The sequence below is a fragment of the Apteryx rowi genome, unplaced genomic scaffold (genome assembly GCF_003343035.1).
Source record: "Apteryx rowi isolate R43461 unplaced genomic scaffold, aptRow1 scaffold_466, whole genome shotgun sequence".
NCBI lineage: Eukaryota > Metazoa > Chordata > Aves > Apterygiformes > Apterygidae > Apteryx > Apteryx rowi.
The window spans coordinates 97,464-114,586 of record NW_020450723.1 but is presented as its reverse complement, the minus strand read 5'-3'; the positions used below and the strand labels follow the sequence as shown (position 1 = coordinate 114,586).

Sequence of the window (17,123 nt, the reverse complement as noted above, 5' to 3'; positions counted from 1 at the left end):
CTTTTTGCCTTTACTGCTTCTTTGTTGCTGTTAATGGGATTGCAATACATGTTTTCAACTGTAAATTTAACAGATTTTTAAAGCCCTCTTATATAATTAAAATCAGCATTTCCAAGTCCCTCTTTCTCCCAATATCATATATGTGTTATACTTTTTGTAGGGATTCATGAGATTATCCAAAGTTTCCAAACTTTGTCATGCTTCTTTCCCCAGCCTCAGAGTTCTGCATCTGGAGATGTAGTTATGTATTTTCTTAGGTGACAAAGCTAGCTTAAAAAGCATCTGTTGCATGCCTGCCTGATCATTCTGTAGTTTTCCAAGTGTCCCTCAATTCTATTGAAACTGTGTGCTTTAAAAATAACCTTCCAATGGAAAAGGATGATGAAAAGTTTGATGATGATACAAGTTGTTTAGGGTGGTAAATAGGTGAGCAAACTACAAAGTCTAGGCGGATTTGACAGTACGGAGTGCTTGGTAAATACAGTGACAGATGAAATTCAATGCAGATAAATATTAACTGATATACATCAAAAAAAAAATTTAGATGTTGGGTTCTGAACTGTTTTCTACCAATCTGAAATAAGATCTTAAGGTTAGAACTGAATATTTCATGAAAATGTCAGGCCAATGTTCAGTAGCAGATGACAAAAGAGCTGAAATATTAAGAATTATTACAAAGGAAGATGCCACTGTATGAGTCAACAGTGCATCCCATCACCTGATCTCACTCTTCTCCAAAAGGATAGAGCAGAACTGGAAAAGGTTCAAAAAAAGATGACAAGTCCACTGACATCTAGTTGAATTATAAAGATTTTATATATATATATATAAATATATATAAAGATTGTATACAGTTGACTTTTATATGTTCACATGGAGACTCAAAACCTGTAGGGTCATCTAAAGGCTAGAGAATCTGGGCATTTGAGGGTCTTTTTATCAGCCAGCTGCCTAATTAAGAGAAAAGGAGTAATTCATTCTGCTTTAAGTGACTTACCATTTCTGCCAGTGTGCAGGTTAAAATAGTTGGTATCATAGATGTTCTGTAAACAAGGCACTCACACTGGTAATTGTCTTGTACCACCGGATATATAAGATACACTGATACATATTTGAGGAAGGCTAAAGGTAAAAAGTAGTCAGGAATAATGAAAACTGTAGCAAAGACTGATGGAAATGAGCTAGCCTGACACCAAATGAGAGAAGAGGAGAGGCAAAGATTGAGCTCTGTTGTTCATCCTCAGAATTTCTTCCATCCCTGACATCCAAGAAGAAACATAGAGCTGTGGCCAAACTTTGCCAGTGCAGAGGTGTCTAGGAGTGATGCTTTGTCTGGTCAATTATCGAGAACTGCCCTTTGTGTGAAGAACCTGTTCATGACTGTGAACATGTGCAATGGAATAATTTTTGAAGTCAGTTGCTTGGAGTGCATATGCAAATAGCCAACCATTTGAATCACTTGTTTTTAATAGAAGAGAAATCTACTTAGAGTGTGAATGTGAAATACTGATACTCTAAATGATAAAATATTTTAAGGCTCAAATAATTAAGCAAATGTTGATGGGAACAATGTATTTCACATTTAAATTATTGGTAGCTTTTGTTTTGTTATTCCATTTATTCATTTAGTAAAAGAACATGGAAAGATTCCTGTAAAGATTTTTATTAGTTGCCCTGTTTTTGCAATCTTACTACTGCTCACAGTGTTAATTTGAGTTTCAGTAAAATTTGTATAACTTATGCATATAATGTATAACTTACTTTAATAAGGATTCACAAAGAAATGTTCGTGACCAGCTTCCCTCTTGGATAGAACAGGAGCGAGCCTGGGCAATAGCATCTTTGAAGGTAAAGATCTCATTATGGTTTGAATTTAGCTTAAAAGGTCTTTGGTTTTAGCAAATAATAATTTGGATTTGAAAACTCAAATATGTATTTGTCAGATGAAAGCATTTTGTTATTTTATTTGTTATATCTCCCAGAAACCTAATATGTACCCACTTGAAAAAATACCAACTTGTTATTTTTATTTCATCCCAGTTTTCTGAGCCTTTTTATGTGGTTCTTTACCCTATATAACAACGTATTTTAATGCATGTGAATGAACCTGTTATTTTACTAAGATTAGGAAATATTTTAAGCCTATTCAAGGTATTATGACTTCTATAGATAGAAAAATATACAGAGAGAAAAATTGCAAAGAATGTTTAAGTTGCAGGTTTCTGTTATGTAGTGCTTTTTCACAAACTACTTTGTATTGAATTAAATGCCATAGACAGTTAACTGGGAAACTAGTTTTCTAATTATCAGATTTCCATGCCTTACTTAGAGGCATTTCAGAGTTTGAAATTTCTTGGATCAACTAATTTCATATTAAAACTAACCAATATTTTGCTTTAATTCATCCTGCAACAGTCTGTGTTGAAGTCCCCTGATCTGAGCAGAACTAAGTGAAAATATAAATCCCTGAAATTCTGTCTTAGGCTTTTTGCCTCCTGCAGATACCTCAGCAGCAAGAAGGAAGAGCCTTGGTCTTGGGCAAAGACTTGTGCTGCTAAACCCAGAGATGATTATTTTTCATTTCTCTTCACTAGGGATCAGGAACAATTGCAATAATGGTGTAGCAAGCATGGTTGTTAGGAGTAAAAAAGAAACGAGCAACTGGGTCAATTAATACTAAGTACTGAGAGAGAAAGAACACAGTCATGACTGAAGGAAGAGAGCCCAAAGTTTTAAAACAAAGAGCCTAAAAGTTTAAAAACAAAAGTACAGAGAAAATACAGGCTTAGCATTTGTAGGGAATAGACAAGTGGTTAATTTTAAATCCTATCCTTTATTCTTTGCCTCTGATGATCAATTTTAATAAAGAGTTATATGGTATGTATAAGTATTTCCATGAGTAGAGTCATAGTTGTATTTGTTAATTACTTAAATTATTCTATGTCCAAATGGCTGTTCTTTATTATTAAATATGTACTATTTGCTTTGTAGATTTCTCTCCCTGCTCTCTACCAGACACTTTGTTTTGAAGATGAAGATCTGTGGCGCACTTTTTCTCAGAGCTCTGTGTGTGAACAAGACTTTCCATCTTCTGTTGTTAACAGAATTTCTTTATTTCAGCAGGTAGTATTTTTATACTAAATTATTTTAAAATATTTATGATTGCATCATTGAAAAATTGAAATAAATTTTACATCTTAGGAATTTAGGCTTCAGGCTGGTTGAATTTTAAGCAGTAATAATATCTACATTGTCTTATAGCTTGAATAGTTTATTTAATTTAAGGATTTTTTTTCTGCAATATAAATTTAGTTCTCTCTTATCTGAGTCTTTTTTGTGTTGGTGTATTGTGCAGGGTACGCTCAGTTGCAACTTGCATACCCTGCAAGATAACAAGCTCCTTATTAATATTCACAGATTTAATTTTATGAATAGGAATTAAAATTCTTTCATGGTTGCTTTGTTACTGCTGAATTTCTCTGCTTGTTGAGCATCATTAATTTAGTTTATCATTAAATGCACATATTATGTGCAGTATGTGCTAATGTGCAATAAATGCACATAAACTTACATATCTGCCTGAAAACCACAAAATGCTGTAGTCATCACTGCTTAAATATTAGTCATGAAATACTGCTCTTTCTGAAAGCTTAGTGATTAAAGAACTCCCTAAAATATTGGGGAGGGAGGTTCCTTCTTCCAGCCAAGGATCATTCTCCTCTGGAAGAGAAAAATGTCATCCCTCTTGTGTTTATGGAGGAAAGGTTGTAGTTACTTACCTTCAAAAGGTGTTGTGATCTTCACTTGAAGCAGCTTCAAATAAAATTAAGGCCGTCCGTATCCAAGGAAGGGATGGGGCATAAGACCATGCGGTTTCATGCTGGTTAGCTCTTAGGGGCGCTCTGTTTAGCAGTTTTTGTGGGGAAAAAAAAGAATAATTTCTAAAATACCATGCACGGAAATTAGGAACAGACCATTTTGCAAAGAAGTAATCTGAATCGTATTTAATTTGATGAAATGCAGAACAGCAACTCTTAACATGTGCAGTGTGTCATCATCAAAATTTTTACATGTTTATCTAGATTTATGTGCCAGTGATAAGTTACTTTCAAACTGTATGTTAAACTTAAAAGCAGTGCAGACTTAATCTCAAGCTTAAAAAGTAGTGCTTTCTTAAAAATTTAATTAAAGCACTGGTATCCTCCAAAATTAACAAAAAATAATTACAGACTTGGGAACTGGAATGTGGTGGTAGGTTCGAATTGTGTTTTACAGATCTGTAAGTGAGGGGGTAAGAGAAGGGGCCAGTGATTTTAACAAATTATCTCTACTGAAAAAGAATTAGTTGCCTCCAGTTGCCTGCACTCAACATATACAGGAAGGTAACTGAAAATGAGATAGCTAGTAGGAGAATTGTTAATTTATTCTGTATCAGAAATGATCAGCTGCTCATGTTCTGTAGTCTTTCGAGTAGCATAAACATAAGACAGACTGTCTCAGAAAAAAAATGTTAGAAAATGTTAGAAGTGTTATAAAACTCTTAAGATGCTCTTAAACAAAGGAAGTACTTTCAGAATTGATTTTTTTGACTGTATTACATCACTAAAAACAGGGTCATTAGTATTTCAGGTAAGATGTTACTGCCTAAATACAGGTATAAATTATAGATGAGCAGTATAAAGCTAAGTTTGCTTTCTATCATTCTAGCTACCAACATAGTATATACTTTTTTCCTAGGACATGGTAGAAACAGTTCCATTTTACAAATAAACATTAGGTGTAGAACTGTCTTCTGATTCTATTCGTAAGACAGACTACTTGCAAAAGCACAATTATTTTAGATTAACTTGGAAAGGAAGGTCAGATAGCTTTATATATTCAGAGAAGATAAGTTTGTTCTATGGAGAAGTTTAAAGAATTTAGAGTGTTTTGGAAGAGTCTTGCTTTTTTATAGTCACAATATACTTTTATATGCTCACTTTCCCTGGATATATTTTATTTTAAGGTACTTGTGGTCCAAGCTGTCAGACCAGACAGACTACAGAGTGCCATGGCTCTTTTTGCATGTAAAGCTCTAGGTAAGTTAGTTTTTCACTGGAGCGTTTCCACACAACAGTAAAATCTTCTTTTCTCTTACAATGTTTATATTTTATTTTATAGTTCTTATGGAATTCCTAAGTGTTAGAATTTGGAAAAAATGCTGTAAATGGATTTGCTATTTTTGTTCTTGTAAATTATGGCTACAAAGTTATGGTTACTATGCTTATGCTGCATAGTGATTTTAAATATAATAAAGGATCTGTCAGATTCTTTTAATGGATTCTTTAGCACTACAGTAATTAAGAAAGGATGGTTTTGTGCAAGTTTTAAACTGCAGCATTTTGTTTAAAATTTAAACTTTCTGAAAAAAAAAGATAATGTCATTTAACGTTATTGACTATTTAAAAACCTTTAGGTTTGGGATTTTGTAAATTGTGTCTCAAAAGGTCTTTTCATATTTTATGTCTTTTTTGTGAGACTGTTGGAATATAATACAATTTTTAATGTCTTTAGAAACATACCTGATTTGGAGTCATTCAGTATTATGATTATCTGTGTGTTCTAATATGTCTGTTTCCTCTGACTCTGAGATCTATCATATCCATTACTTGGGTCTTATTAAACTCAGAATAATCTTAATTAATACAGCACACCAAAGCCTTGCTTTAGCTTTTGGCAGTTAATTGCAGTATGTATATGGAAGATGAACTGTGAGTGTCTTATTGGAGGGGACACTGTAGTTCTAAAAGTTACCCTCTGCCTTATATAGGGACAAGGTAGAATTTGTCATGCAAAACAAAGTGATAAGGTGGCACTAGCATTAGAGATGTAGGCTTACATATTTTATTAACTAAATATATAATTTAGGGGCTTCAATTTTTTCATTAAAGAAAAAAGGACAATAGCTATTCATGAACTGCCATCAGATTGTTTCTGTATTCATTACTGTTAGGCAGTTTAATGTAACTTGCAATACAGATAGATCTTCTGAAGAGATTTTCAAGGACTTAAGAGCATTGCTGTGCAATCAGTTCAGTGACAGAGTTCTACACACAACCAAAAATGTGAAAAATGTATTTTGGAAAGAAGTAAGCAAGCAGGTAAAATAAAACAGTAATATTAGTCAGACAAATGGAACAGATTGCAGAATGCTAGACAGAAGTGGGATTAACAGAGGGGGAAGGATCTAAATTGTGAAAGACCTTAAAGGTAAGTAGCAAAAGTTGTTTTTGATGTGGCAGAAGAGGAACCTCAAAAATGGACTTGTAAACTGTCAAGATAATATGGCTGGACTTACATTTCCAGTACTTCTGAAGTTTTGCAGTTTGAATGGTGTTGAGATGGAAGATCATCCATTATAATGCAATAGTTGAGTCATATATAAAAAGCACTGACTGTCGTAATTTCAAATCCCTGAAATACTTTTTATTTCTTATTAGTATAAGATATTTGATATTCATAATAGTATTAGTTGCTTCAATTTATAAATATTTTAGTCTGGTATCTAAGAAAAGGGTGATTCAATAGTGCTGTCTGCTTGTTGATCCTCCATATAATTCTTAACTCATTAGCCATTTGAGCAAAGTTGGCAGTTAGGCAGATATCTTAAAAATACTAAGATTGCTGTTTTTCATGAAAATCAAGCTGGGAAGAAGAGACTTAAGTTTGTGTTCCTGCTAAGGGAAAAGCAGTTATAAATCAGGTCCTTATCAATTCTGAGAAGTGGAAACATATTGACCAGTCATCCTGTGCATTCTTTCTGGCTACTAAGTGCATACATAGCTTTGAGCCTGTGATAACATGCACTCAGCCAGATAGCAGTGGATGAGAGGAAGAGCTGAGTGTACACTGAAATGGGAAAAGATTGAGGGGAAAAAATGTATAAGTAAATGGACTTTATTAGTTCCACCATTCATGGAAGAACTTTTTAGATTACAAACACACATGATTCATTGTGTCTAACTAATCCTATCTAGCTTCGAAAATGGAAGTTATCAGTCATCTGGAAATAGCTGAACTGGCAGTAATTCCATTTCTTCAGGGGAGTTATTTGAAAAAATACTGAAAAAATCCATTAACACAGCAGACAGAATATGTTCAAAATATATATTCCAAACAAGATTTTTGGTTTGTTACTGATTTATGTTGTATAGCAGAAACTTAACAAAATTAGTACTCCTCTTACATTCCATATTCTCATAATTTTTTTCTTAATCTTGATGTATGTCTCTGTCAGTATGATAATAATGTCCCAGTATAATTATGTATTTACTTTCAGTTGTGGATTTGAGAGAATTCATTCTTATTTTCTTAACCTTTATAGTGTTAATATCTGTAGTTTATAATAGTAACTTAGCACTTTTTAAACTTGCTTTTTAATGTAATACCTACATTTCCTTGATGTGGACTGCAGTTTGAAAGATTATAAAATGTTATACTTCCACAAAAACTTGTATTTATGTATTATTTATATAGTAGTTTTTCATGAACTTAGGTGATGGAAGTCTCAATAAGGTAAATTATTGACATTGTAATGATTTATTAGAAGGACAGCTGAATAAGCTTGTGCTTTCTAGTCTCTTCTTATTTGAACTTGTAACTTGGAACCAGTCTATTGCAACTTGCTCCTCTGAACAGCTCTTCAGTGATCATGAAGTTTAGGTCTCTAATTCTTATGTTTTTAATGGCATTTGTGTGTGAGTATATCTGACTCTCTTTTTATGCTCTGCCTCTGGGCATTATTTGTTAGTCAAAATTTGTTCCAGGTCTGCCAACAATGCCAATGTTTTGAGTAGTAAGGCTAGCCTGCTCTGTCAAGCATAATTAGTAGGTAGAGAGGGGCTTTTGTGATGGTGAATATACAGGCTCCACAGTGAGAATGTCCCTGTCTGTTGGAATCAAATGACAAGTGTGATCTGCAGTGTGAATGGATCACTGTCCAGCAAAGACCTAAATTCGTAATTGGTCTATCTTGATCTCAGTTCCTTGGAGATGTTCTATCAGGGAATGGCTAGTCATTTATTGATTCGTTGGTAGGCAAGATTTCATCCATAGATTTTTCATGCACACCAATGAGATGTTTATTTGGAGATCATGCCATAAGTGATCACTAGCTGTTTACAGCTAATAAGTGTCCATGCTTGTATGGATTTTTTTTTTTCCATATTTCTTGTACCATACCTTTTTCAGGGCTCTTTTCTTGAAACTGCTTGAACAAACTGCTTCGCTTAGTTCAAAAGGGAGCCTTTAAGCTCTCTATCACCTTTGGTTGTTTTCCTGGGAGAAAAATTAGTTCCAAAAGAGCTGTAATAGCTGACAAGAAAGGCTTCCACTCTTGTTTTGTCCAGACATGTTTCTTTGACCTTTTTTCATCTTTTACCAGATTCTTTCAATTTGTTGATGAAGGAGAATTAAAATCATTGCTTTTGAATAAGTTGAAAAAGAAGCTTTTGTCTTCATAAGAGTTTTCTATAAATATATCTTGTGGGCACCGCAAGTATGCTTATCTCTTTATTTTACGCGCTATTATACTAAAATGCATCATGTTAGCAAAAAATCACATCCCAAACCATTCCATATTGCTTGTTGATTTTTTTCATATGTTCTTTAACTTACTAGTGTTTTGAATCTGACTACAACAGAAATCATATTTAAAGAGTTTTGATATTAATTTTCTGCATTTTCATATTCTTTAAGAAAGCAGTAATGATACCCAGAAATAAAATCAAGGCATGCTAAACAAAAACTTTATTTTATTTTCACAGACTATTTTCCAAAGAATAGACTAGACATGAGCTGTTGTAGTCACATTATATCTAGGCCAAAACTAACCTTCCCTGTTTTTTGTATTTGAATTGTGTATTCAAATACACAAATAAACAAATATTAATATTATTAATACATTTATGGATCTTTTGTGAATTGTTTGTTTACATACAGATCACCAACAGAAGAATTTTGAAAGCATTTTCATTCAAGTTGCTACTGCTGTAAATTGGTTTAATTGCATTGACTTTAGTGGAGAAATCCTGTGAAAATCTTCACTGGTTGTATGGAAGCTTCATAAGTTTATAACAAATGTAAAATTTGGTCCACTCTGCCAAATTTTGTAGTTGTATGTCAAGTCCTTTGCTTTTTCCTTTTCCTTTTTTTTTTTTTTTTTCCACTCTAGACATTTTGTGAAAAGTCGTTTGCTTTCACATATGCTTTTCTTCTCATGCCGGGACATCAGTTTGGGTAATAAGATTTAAGACGTTCTGTCAGATGGGAACATGGAGACAGAAAAGTATTTTAGGAATTCCGTGTTTCAGTGTATAGCTATTATCTGGAATATGAGTGCTTATTGATTTATGCTGGAGTCTTTTTTTCAGTTCTCTAAATATAATCCTGACTGTAGCTTTTAATTCCCTTGGCCAGGAATAGACAGGGCTGTTTTGTAGTTTTTCTGTATTTCCCTTCTGTTGAACTTCCTCTAAACAGTAAAGCACCTTCAGAATATCTATGCTTTCTCTAAACATTGTGTCCAACTTTCTAACAAGCAAAACTGGCTTATGTAAGTACACTTACTTTGTATATTCATTTTCTTAAATCATTTATCTCAGGAATGTTACAATATATTTGGCTAATCAGTTACTGATTTACAATTGTACCCCTTTTACATTATCATCATCATAAATACTTTATTATAGTAACTTAGATTGTAGGAGTCTTTTAAAAAATGCCTAGTATGACGACAGTTCCAAGTGTACACACATTCCAGTCTAAAGCTCAAACATAGCCTTTTCTTCTGTCCCTCAGTAAATACAAGGTCAATCTGCCTACAATGTTATGTAGGATACCAAAACTGTTAAGGAATTAAGTTTTTCAGGAATCTGGGTACCTTCTGTTTGCACTGCTGAAAATAATAATATTGCCAACAGCCTCCAGTTTACTGGCTGTAATATATTTAGTGTATCTGTTTGTAGAAGCTAAGCAGTTTTAGGCATAAGAACTTGAGAACAGTTGAACAAAGGAAGAGGAGAGGTATGTCTAGCACATTACTGTCTTTGGCAATGACAAATAATAAACGTCAGGGGAAAGGTATGAGAACACTGCAAGCTTATAGTGATACTTTTTGCAGTGTCCAGTGTTTTATGTCTCCGGGGCTTCTCAACTGGAAGTAACGGCAACATACTTAAAAGACCTGAGGAATTTTTCCTCCTATGAATTTGTACAACTGCTTTGTACACCTGTATAAAGAATGAATATCCACAGCATTGTCTGACAATCAGTCCCACAACTTTAATTTATGATCAGAAAGGGTGTCCTTTTCTTGTGTCCTTGCTGCCTTCTGACTTCAAATGATGCTCTAGAACCATATTTTTCATAGAATTTGAAACACCACTGAAGAATTTCAAAATGATTGTCTTAAATAAAATAAAAGTTAATAAAACTTAAAGTTTACTTTTCTGAGACCTTATTTTTGATAAAAATTTGATCTAAAATTGTGTATTAAGATTCTCAATAATAATAATACTGAAATAATAATTTTACTAATTAAGATTCAGAATTCTCAATCTTTATTTTTCTTTTATTGCTTAAAGTTACTCAGCCAACTTGAAGTATGGCTGTAGTGGACAGAAAAGCAATCTCTAGATATATATCAAATTTTTCTCTTTATCTTGGCTAATTTATTTGTATATATTTAATTTTTTATTTTTTGGCCAAAATAGTGTAGCTATTTCCATTCATATGTCAGTGAAAAAATGTTAAATCTGGAGTTACTTGTATTTGTGAAAAAAGGTTACCATACACATATTTTGGAGAAATGACTAGAAATTTAGTATGTTGGGCAGCTTTTGTTGCAAGGATAAGCTTTTTTCCAGAACTTGTGAAAATGCATCCAAATTTGGCCATTCCATGATTCACTGAGAATCAACTTGCATATGTTTATCAGACGTTTTCAGGATTCTGACAGTTAAGAGTCCCTGGATAGTCTATCCTCACTGAGCATGCTTCAGTCCAGCACTGAGCAGCCCTTTTTCATTTCAGTTGCATCTTGGAGTTCTGCTGGGGGTTAGGGCTTGCTGACAGCAGAACTCATCAAGGGGGCTGCCCAGATCAAATGTCTTTTGACTTCAGTTTAAGTATTTCTCTGCACTTTCATTACCAGAGCCTCTACACTCCTAATGAATGCAAAATGAAAATATATTCCAATATTAGTCTTGTTTAATTCAATTTTTGTTAAGCATTTTAATTGATAGTGATTTTATCTGTTGTTTATTTGCATTTATTAGGGTCTCTGTATAGAGATCCCAGACCTCATAATAACCTTTGCCAACCTGAGCTGTTACATCCACATTTCATACTATTGTTCTGCGTGGAGATAATAGTAGAAGTCTGAAAGCAGGCTGAGCCCACAAGGAAGAGTGTATTGCATCTTCTAATAGCTGTGGCACAGATGCCACTGGTTTAGGCTTCTCTGTCCTGCTTTACTTCCTGATGACCCATGTAACTAACACCTCCTTGTTTAAGGACCAGTTTAAAAAGACATTGAAAATATGTGGTTAAAACTCTTTGAATGTATAATACATTTATACACATAGTTTTGGGCTCATTTATAAACGCCTTGCCTATACCAGGTCAACATTCTAAACATTAAGGTGCTTTTTAAGCAATATTAAGGGCTTTTTATGTGAGTTGTAAACCAAAAAAACCCCCCAAAACCTACCACTAAACTAAATCCACAGCAGAAACAGTATCAGTCTTTAGGCTTTGAAAAAATCATATTTTATTCCAGCAGTTTATGTTATTATTTGAATAATAGGAAAAAATCTTCCAAAGAACACTCCATCCTACATAGTCATTTCATTACCATGACATTTCTGATTATAGGAATAAAGGAATTGTCTCCATCACCTCTGAATCTGAAACGTCTGTATAAAGAGACTCTGGAAATTGAGCCCATCTTGATAATTATTTCTCCTGGTGCTGATCCATCTCAAGAGTTGCAAGAACTTGCCAGTGTTGAAAGAAATACTGAATGCTACCATCAGGTCAGTTTTGGATAAGCATAATGATAGAAAAAACAATATGTAATGTAAAATGTTGCAAGAATCATAACTGTTTTTACCTTGTTTTTTAAGGAAGTTAATATGTAAAAGCATGGTTTGGTGTCTATGTGTTTGTTATTCCCAGCTCTCTTACCATTAACTTCTGAACCTATTGTCAAAATTAGATGGAGAAGAGACATAACTAGTGGTCCTCACATAAACAGAATCCACCGAAGGGGGATTCCTCTGACTGGGAGGAGGGAAACAGGAGAACTTAGATCGAAGAGACCAAAAGAAAATAAGAATTATTATGTATGCCCAAGTATTATCATTAAAGTGTGGAATAATCCAAACATGAGAAAAAAAGCCAATGAAAACTGGACTTAATAATTTCCTCTGCTTATAGAACTTGTGTATTTCTTTTTTGCAACAGAAAATGTAAATCAGAATTTCAGTGTTTGTGAATACTTTAGTATTCTGTGAATTTTGGTAAAATATTTGAGAAATTTTACAAGTAAATGTTAAATAATTAATACTTTATAGGAGTTCCAGAACAGAAATTTGATATTTCAGGCCTGTTTAAAAAAATGTTCAAAATTGACAGTGTGGTGAAGCCCTCTCATTTCAGAAATATACATACATCACCAAAAGTATTTGCCCAGTCAATTTGACAGTTGGTTTTCCTCATTGTGTGCAACTTCTTCCTGTAGCTTTTAACACAAAAATGAATTTGGTAAGTATAATTCTTCTTGAGCAGATTTTAAACAACAATTGTACTGTGAAGAAATCACTTATAGTATCTGTATCCCTGTGTTTCAAATTGGATGCATTCCAAGGTATTGAAAACAACTCTTTTTTCTTTTTTAAAGAAAGAAATGTACTGTAGATATTAGACTTATAGAACAATTTAGGTTGGAAGAGATATCCAGAGTCCAATCTAGTCCAACCTGCTGCTCAAGGCAGGTTTATTTAGATGAAGTTGCTCATGTCCTTGTCCATTGGAGTCTTGAACACCTTCAATGATGGGCATCTTACAACATCTCTGGGCAACCTGTTCCAGTATTTGACCACCCTTATGGAAATTTTTTTTTCCTAATATCAAGTCACAATTTCCCATGTTCCAACTTATGCCCATTAACTTTTGTCGTATCACTGTATACCTCCAGGAAGAGTCTGGGCTCCGTATTCTCTGTATCTTCCAATCAGGTAGCTGAAGATAGCAACAAGGTCTCTCCTTCACCTTTTCTTTTCCAGGCTAAACAAGCGCAGCTCCCTCAGCTTCTCCTTGTGCTCCAGCCCCTGACCATCTTAGTGGTCTTCGCTGGACTTGTTCCAGCATTCCATGTCTTTTTTGTACTGAGGAGCCCAAAACTGGACACAGTACTCCAGATGTGGTCTTGCAAGTGCCAAACAGAGGGGAAGGATCACTTTCCTGGGACACTTTGCTACATTCTTGCTAATACAGCCCAGGATGGAGTTCTTTGCTTCTTTGCTGCAAGGGTACATTCCTGGCTCATGTTCAACTTGTTATCCACCAGGACCTCCTTTTCTGTAGAGCTGCTTCCTAGGCAGCCCTCTGTCCTGTACTGTTGCAGGGGTTATTCCATCCCAGGTGCAGGACTTTTCATTTGCTTTTGTTGAACTTCATGAGGTTCCTGCCAACCCATTTTTCCATTCTGTTCAGGTCCATCTGAAGAGTAGCCCTGCCATGCAGTGTATTGACTGCTCCCCCCATTTTAGTGTCGTCTGCAAACTTGGTGAGAGTGCACACAGTCTAATCATCCAGATCATTAAAGAAGACATTAAACAGTGTTTTTTTCCAGTATTGATCCCTGAAGATGCCACTGGCTGCCAGCTGAACTTTGCACCACTGAACACCCTTTGAGCCTAGCGGTCCACCCATTTTTCTGCCTAGTATATCATCCACTTATCCAGCCCATCTCTCTCCAATTTGTTGTTAAGAAGGTTATGGGAGACTGTATCAAAGGCTGTGCTAAAGTTGAGGTATACAACACCCATGTTGTTAAATTCAGCCATGAGTACCAAAGCCAATGATTGTGAAGCTTTCTCCAGCTGCTTCAAAGCATTCATTTTCAAAGAACTGTGGTACTCTTATACCAAGGGTAAATCCTGCCTGACCAACCTGATTGCCTTCTATGATAAAATGACTGGTTTTGTGAACAAGGAGACGACAGAGGATGTCATTCACCTCGACTTCAGCAAGACTTTCAATACAGTTTCTCACAATGTTCTTGTATCCAAGTTAGGACATTATACTCCAGATAGCTGGACAACTAGATAGGTAAAAAAACAAGCTGGATGGTCGGTCTCAGAGGATAGTGGTTAATGGGTTGTGCTCTACCTGGATGGCTGTGACAAGTGGAGCGCTGCAGGGGTCTATCCCAGGATATGTCCTCTTTAACATATGTATCGGTGGCCTGGAGGTATTGACAGTTTGTAGATGACATCAAATTGAAGGAAACAGTGAATATGCTTGTTGACAGGGCTGCCACTCAGAGGGAGCTAGACAGGCTGGAGGAAGGGTCCAGCAGGAACATTACAAAATTCAACAAGAGCAAGGGCAAAGTCCTTCCCTCGGGAAAGAAGAACCCCCTGCAATGGCAAAGGCTGAGAACTGACTGCCTGTGGAGCAGCTCAGCTGAAAAGGACTGGGCGGTCTTGATAGACAGCAAGCTGGACATGAGCCAGCAGCATGCCCTGGCAGCAAAGAAGCATTCTTGGGGACCTAACAACAGACTTTCAATACCTATGAGGAGATCACTGAGAAAATGGAGCCAGACTCTTTGCAGTCATGCATGGTGGGAAGACAAGAAGCAATGGGCATAAGTTGAAACAAGAGGTGTTCAGACTGGATATAAGGAGAAACCTTTTCCCCATAAGGACAGTCAAAGAGCGGAACAGATAGCCCAGGAAGATTTTGCAGTCTTCATCCTTGGAGGTTTCCAACACTCCACTGGACAAAGCCCTGAGCATCTGGTTTGATTTCTCATAGCTGACCCTGCTTTGAGCAGTAGGTTGGGCTAGAGACCCACCAAGGTCCCGTCCAATCTGAATTATTCTACAAATAAAGTGAATTTCGAATCACGGTATTAATACTCTTCTTTATATCTGTCTGTAAAACATTTTTACCTTCTGCCATTCTAAATATTCAGGCAGTTTTGTTATCTAGATGATCACTGGTTAGCATACAAATGAAAAATGTCAAGTTTAATGTTGCTTTTAAACAGTCTTTGAAATTGTTCCTTTCCTGGAATGTGCACTGGTGTAATATATTTTTCCCATCAAATTATAAAGATTTATATTTTATTGCCATCCTGTCTACTTGGGAGTGTTTAAGAATGCATATTTCTTATTCGTGCCACCTCTTCTGACACTTCTATTATCAGCTTTTTTTGGTTAGCTCTAAATGTCCTTTACATGTTAGACTTCTTTATAGAATGTAACAGGGTAGGGTATTTGAATGCGGAGCAGTACTCTAATGGTAAATCATCTGAAGGTTGTCCTACTAATGAGAATATTTTGGTGTTGTTATTTTTTCCTGATCTTTCTCAAAGATTTTAAGTAGAGCATAGACCCCCTCATATTTTTCTTCTCTGCTGAATCATTTCTCGTATGGGTTAAAAACCAGACCACTAAATCTGTGTTGTGTATGACTGTGTTATCTGGTGACTTATTCTCTTTCATTTATCTTCTTTTGGCTATTTTAGTTATTAGATGATATTATACTAAGTTTAACTCAAGCAGAGGACATCCCTCATCATCATATGTCGTCATAGCTGTGTCATCAGGTAAGGGAGTTACAGGAGGAAGTCAGTAGGCTGCGCAGCATCCGAGAAGCGGAGCAAGAGATAGACAGGGTATTTTTGGAGACTGTGCAGCTTCGGGAGTCCCAACCCCCTGCAGCAGTGGAGTTGCCAGAGGGCTCTGTGCCGTGTGAAATGGTACATCATAACATCGTAGAAGAAGGCTGGAAACTGGTCACTGCTCGTGGGAGGAGAAAGGCTCCTACTCCTCCCGAAGACTTGCAGCTGAAGAGCAGGTTTAGTGCCCTCCAGGATGAGGAGGAGATGGGCATGGCTGCCAGGGAAGTACCTGGGACAACAGACCCTGTGCCCTGCCGGAATGCCCAGAAGAAGCGGCCGGTGATTGCTGTGGGGGACTCCCTGCTGCAGGGGACGGAGGCATCTATCTGCTGACCTGACCTCATGTCTAGAGAGGTTTGTGGCCTGCCGGGGGCTCGTGTGAGAGATGTTGTGGAAAGACTGCCAAGGCTCATCCACGCTTTGGACTATTACCCACTGCTGCTCTTCCATGTGGGCGCCAATGACACCAAGGGCAAAKTGGAGACCATCAAGCAGGATTTCAGAGCTCTGGGGATGGTGGTCAAGGGTCTGGGAGCCCAGGTCATCATCTCCTCAATCCTGCCAGTGAGGGGAATGGATGAGAGGAGGAGGAGGAGACGGACTTTCCAAGTTAACAACTGGCTGCACCGCTGGTGTTGGCTACAGGGTTTTGGTTTCTACGACCATGGGACCCTGTTTGAAGATCGACAACTGATGGCGAGAGATGGGATCCACCTCACGAGGCGGAGCACGCGGGTCTTTGCCAACAGGTTGGCCAACCTGGTAAGGAGGGCTTTAAACTAGGAAAGATGGGGGAAGGGGAGAGTTTTAGTGCCAGGGTAGCTGGCAAAAGACTGCTCAAATCGGGATGCCTCCAGCAGGTGAATGCAGCCAGGGAAGTGCGCATGGGATGTGGCTATGGAGGATCCTCTTCTACCCCTCCTGGGAAACTTGCATGCTCGATCACCTCTCTGAAATGCCTGTACACCAATGCACGCAGCATGGGGAACAAACAGGAAGAACTAGAGATCTGTGTGCGGTCGCAGGGCCATGATCTCATTGCCATTACAGAGACATGGTGGGATAGCTCGCATGACTGGAGTGCTGTCATGGATAGCTACGTGCTTTTTAGGAAAGACAGGCCAGGAAAGCGAGGTGGTGGAGTTGCTCTTTCTGTGAGAGAGCAACT

The 17,123-nt window shown here is 36.5% G+C and overlaps 1 protein-coding gene across 1 annotated transcript in view; it reads left to right on the top strand.

Annotated features, from left to right (window-relative positions):
• The window catches only part of DYNC2H1 (dynein cytoplasmic 2 heavy chain 1), a 197,513-nt gene that overhangs the window by 86,586 nt on the left and 93,804 nt on the right, over positions 1-17,123 (top strand). The window contains exons 73-76 of the mRNA XM_026077887.1: positions 1,771-1,848; positions 2,992-3,123; positions 5,006-5,078; positions 11,914-12,074. Coding sequence (XP_025933672.1) covers positions 1,771-1,848; positions 2,992-3,123; positions 5,006-5,078; positions 11,914-12,074 — 444 coding nt within the window. The remainder of the gene's footprint in view (positions 1-1,770; positions 1,849-2,991; positions 3,124-5,005; positions 5,079-11,913; positions 12,075-17,123) is intronic.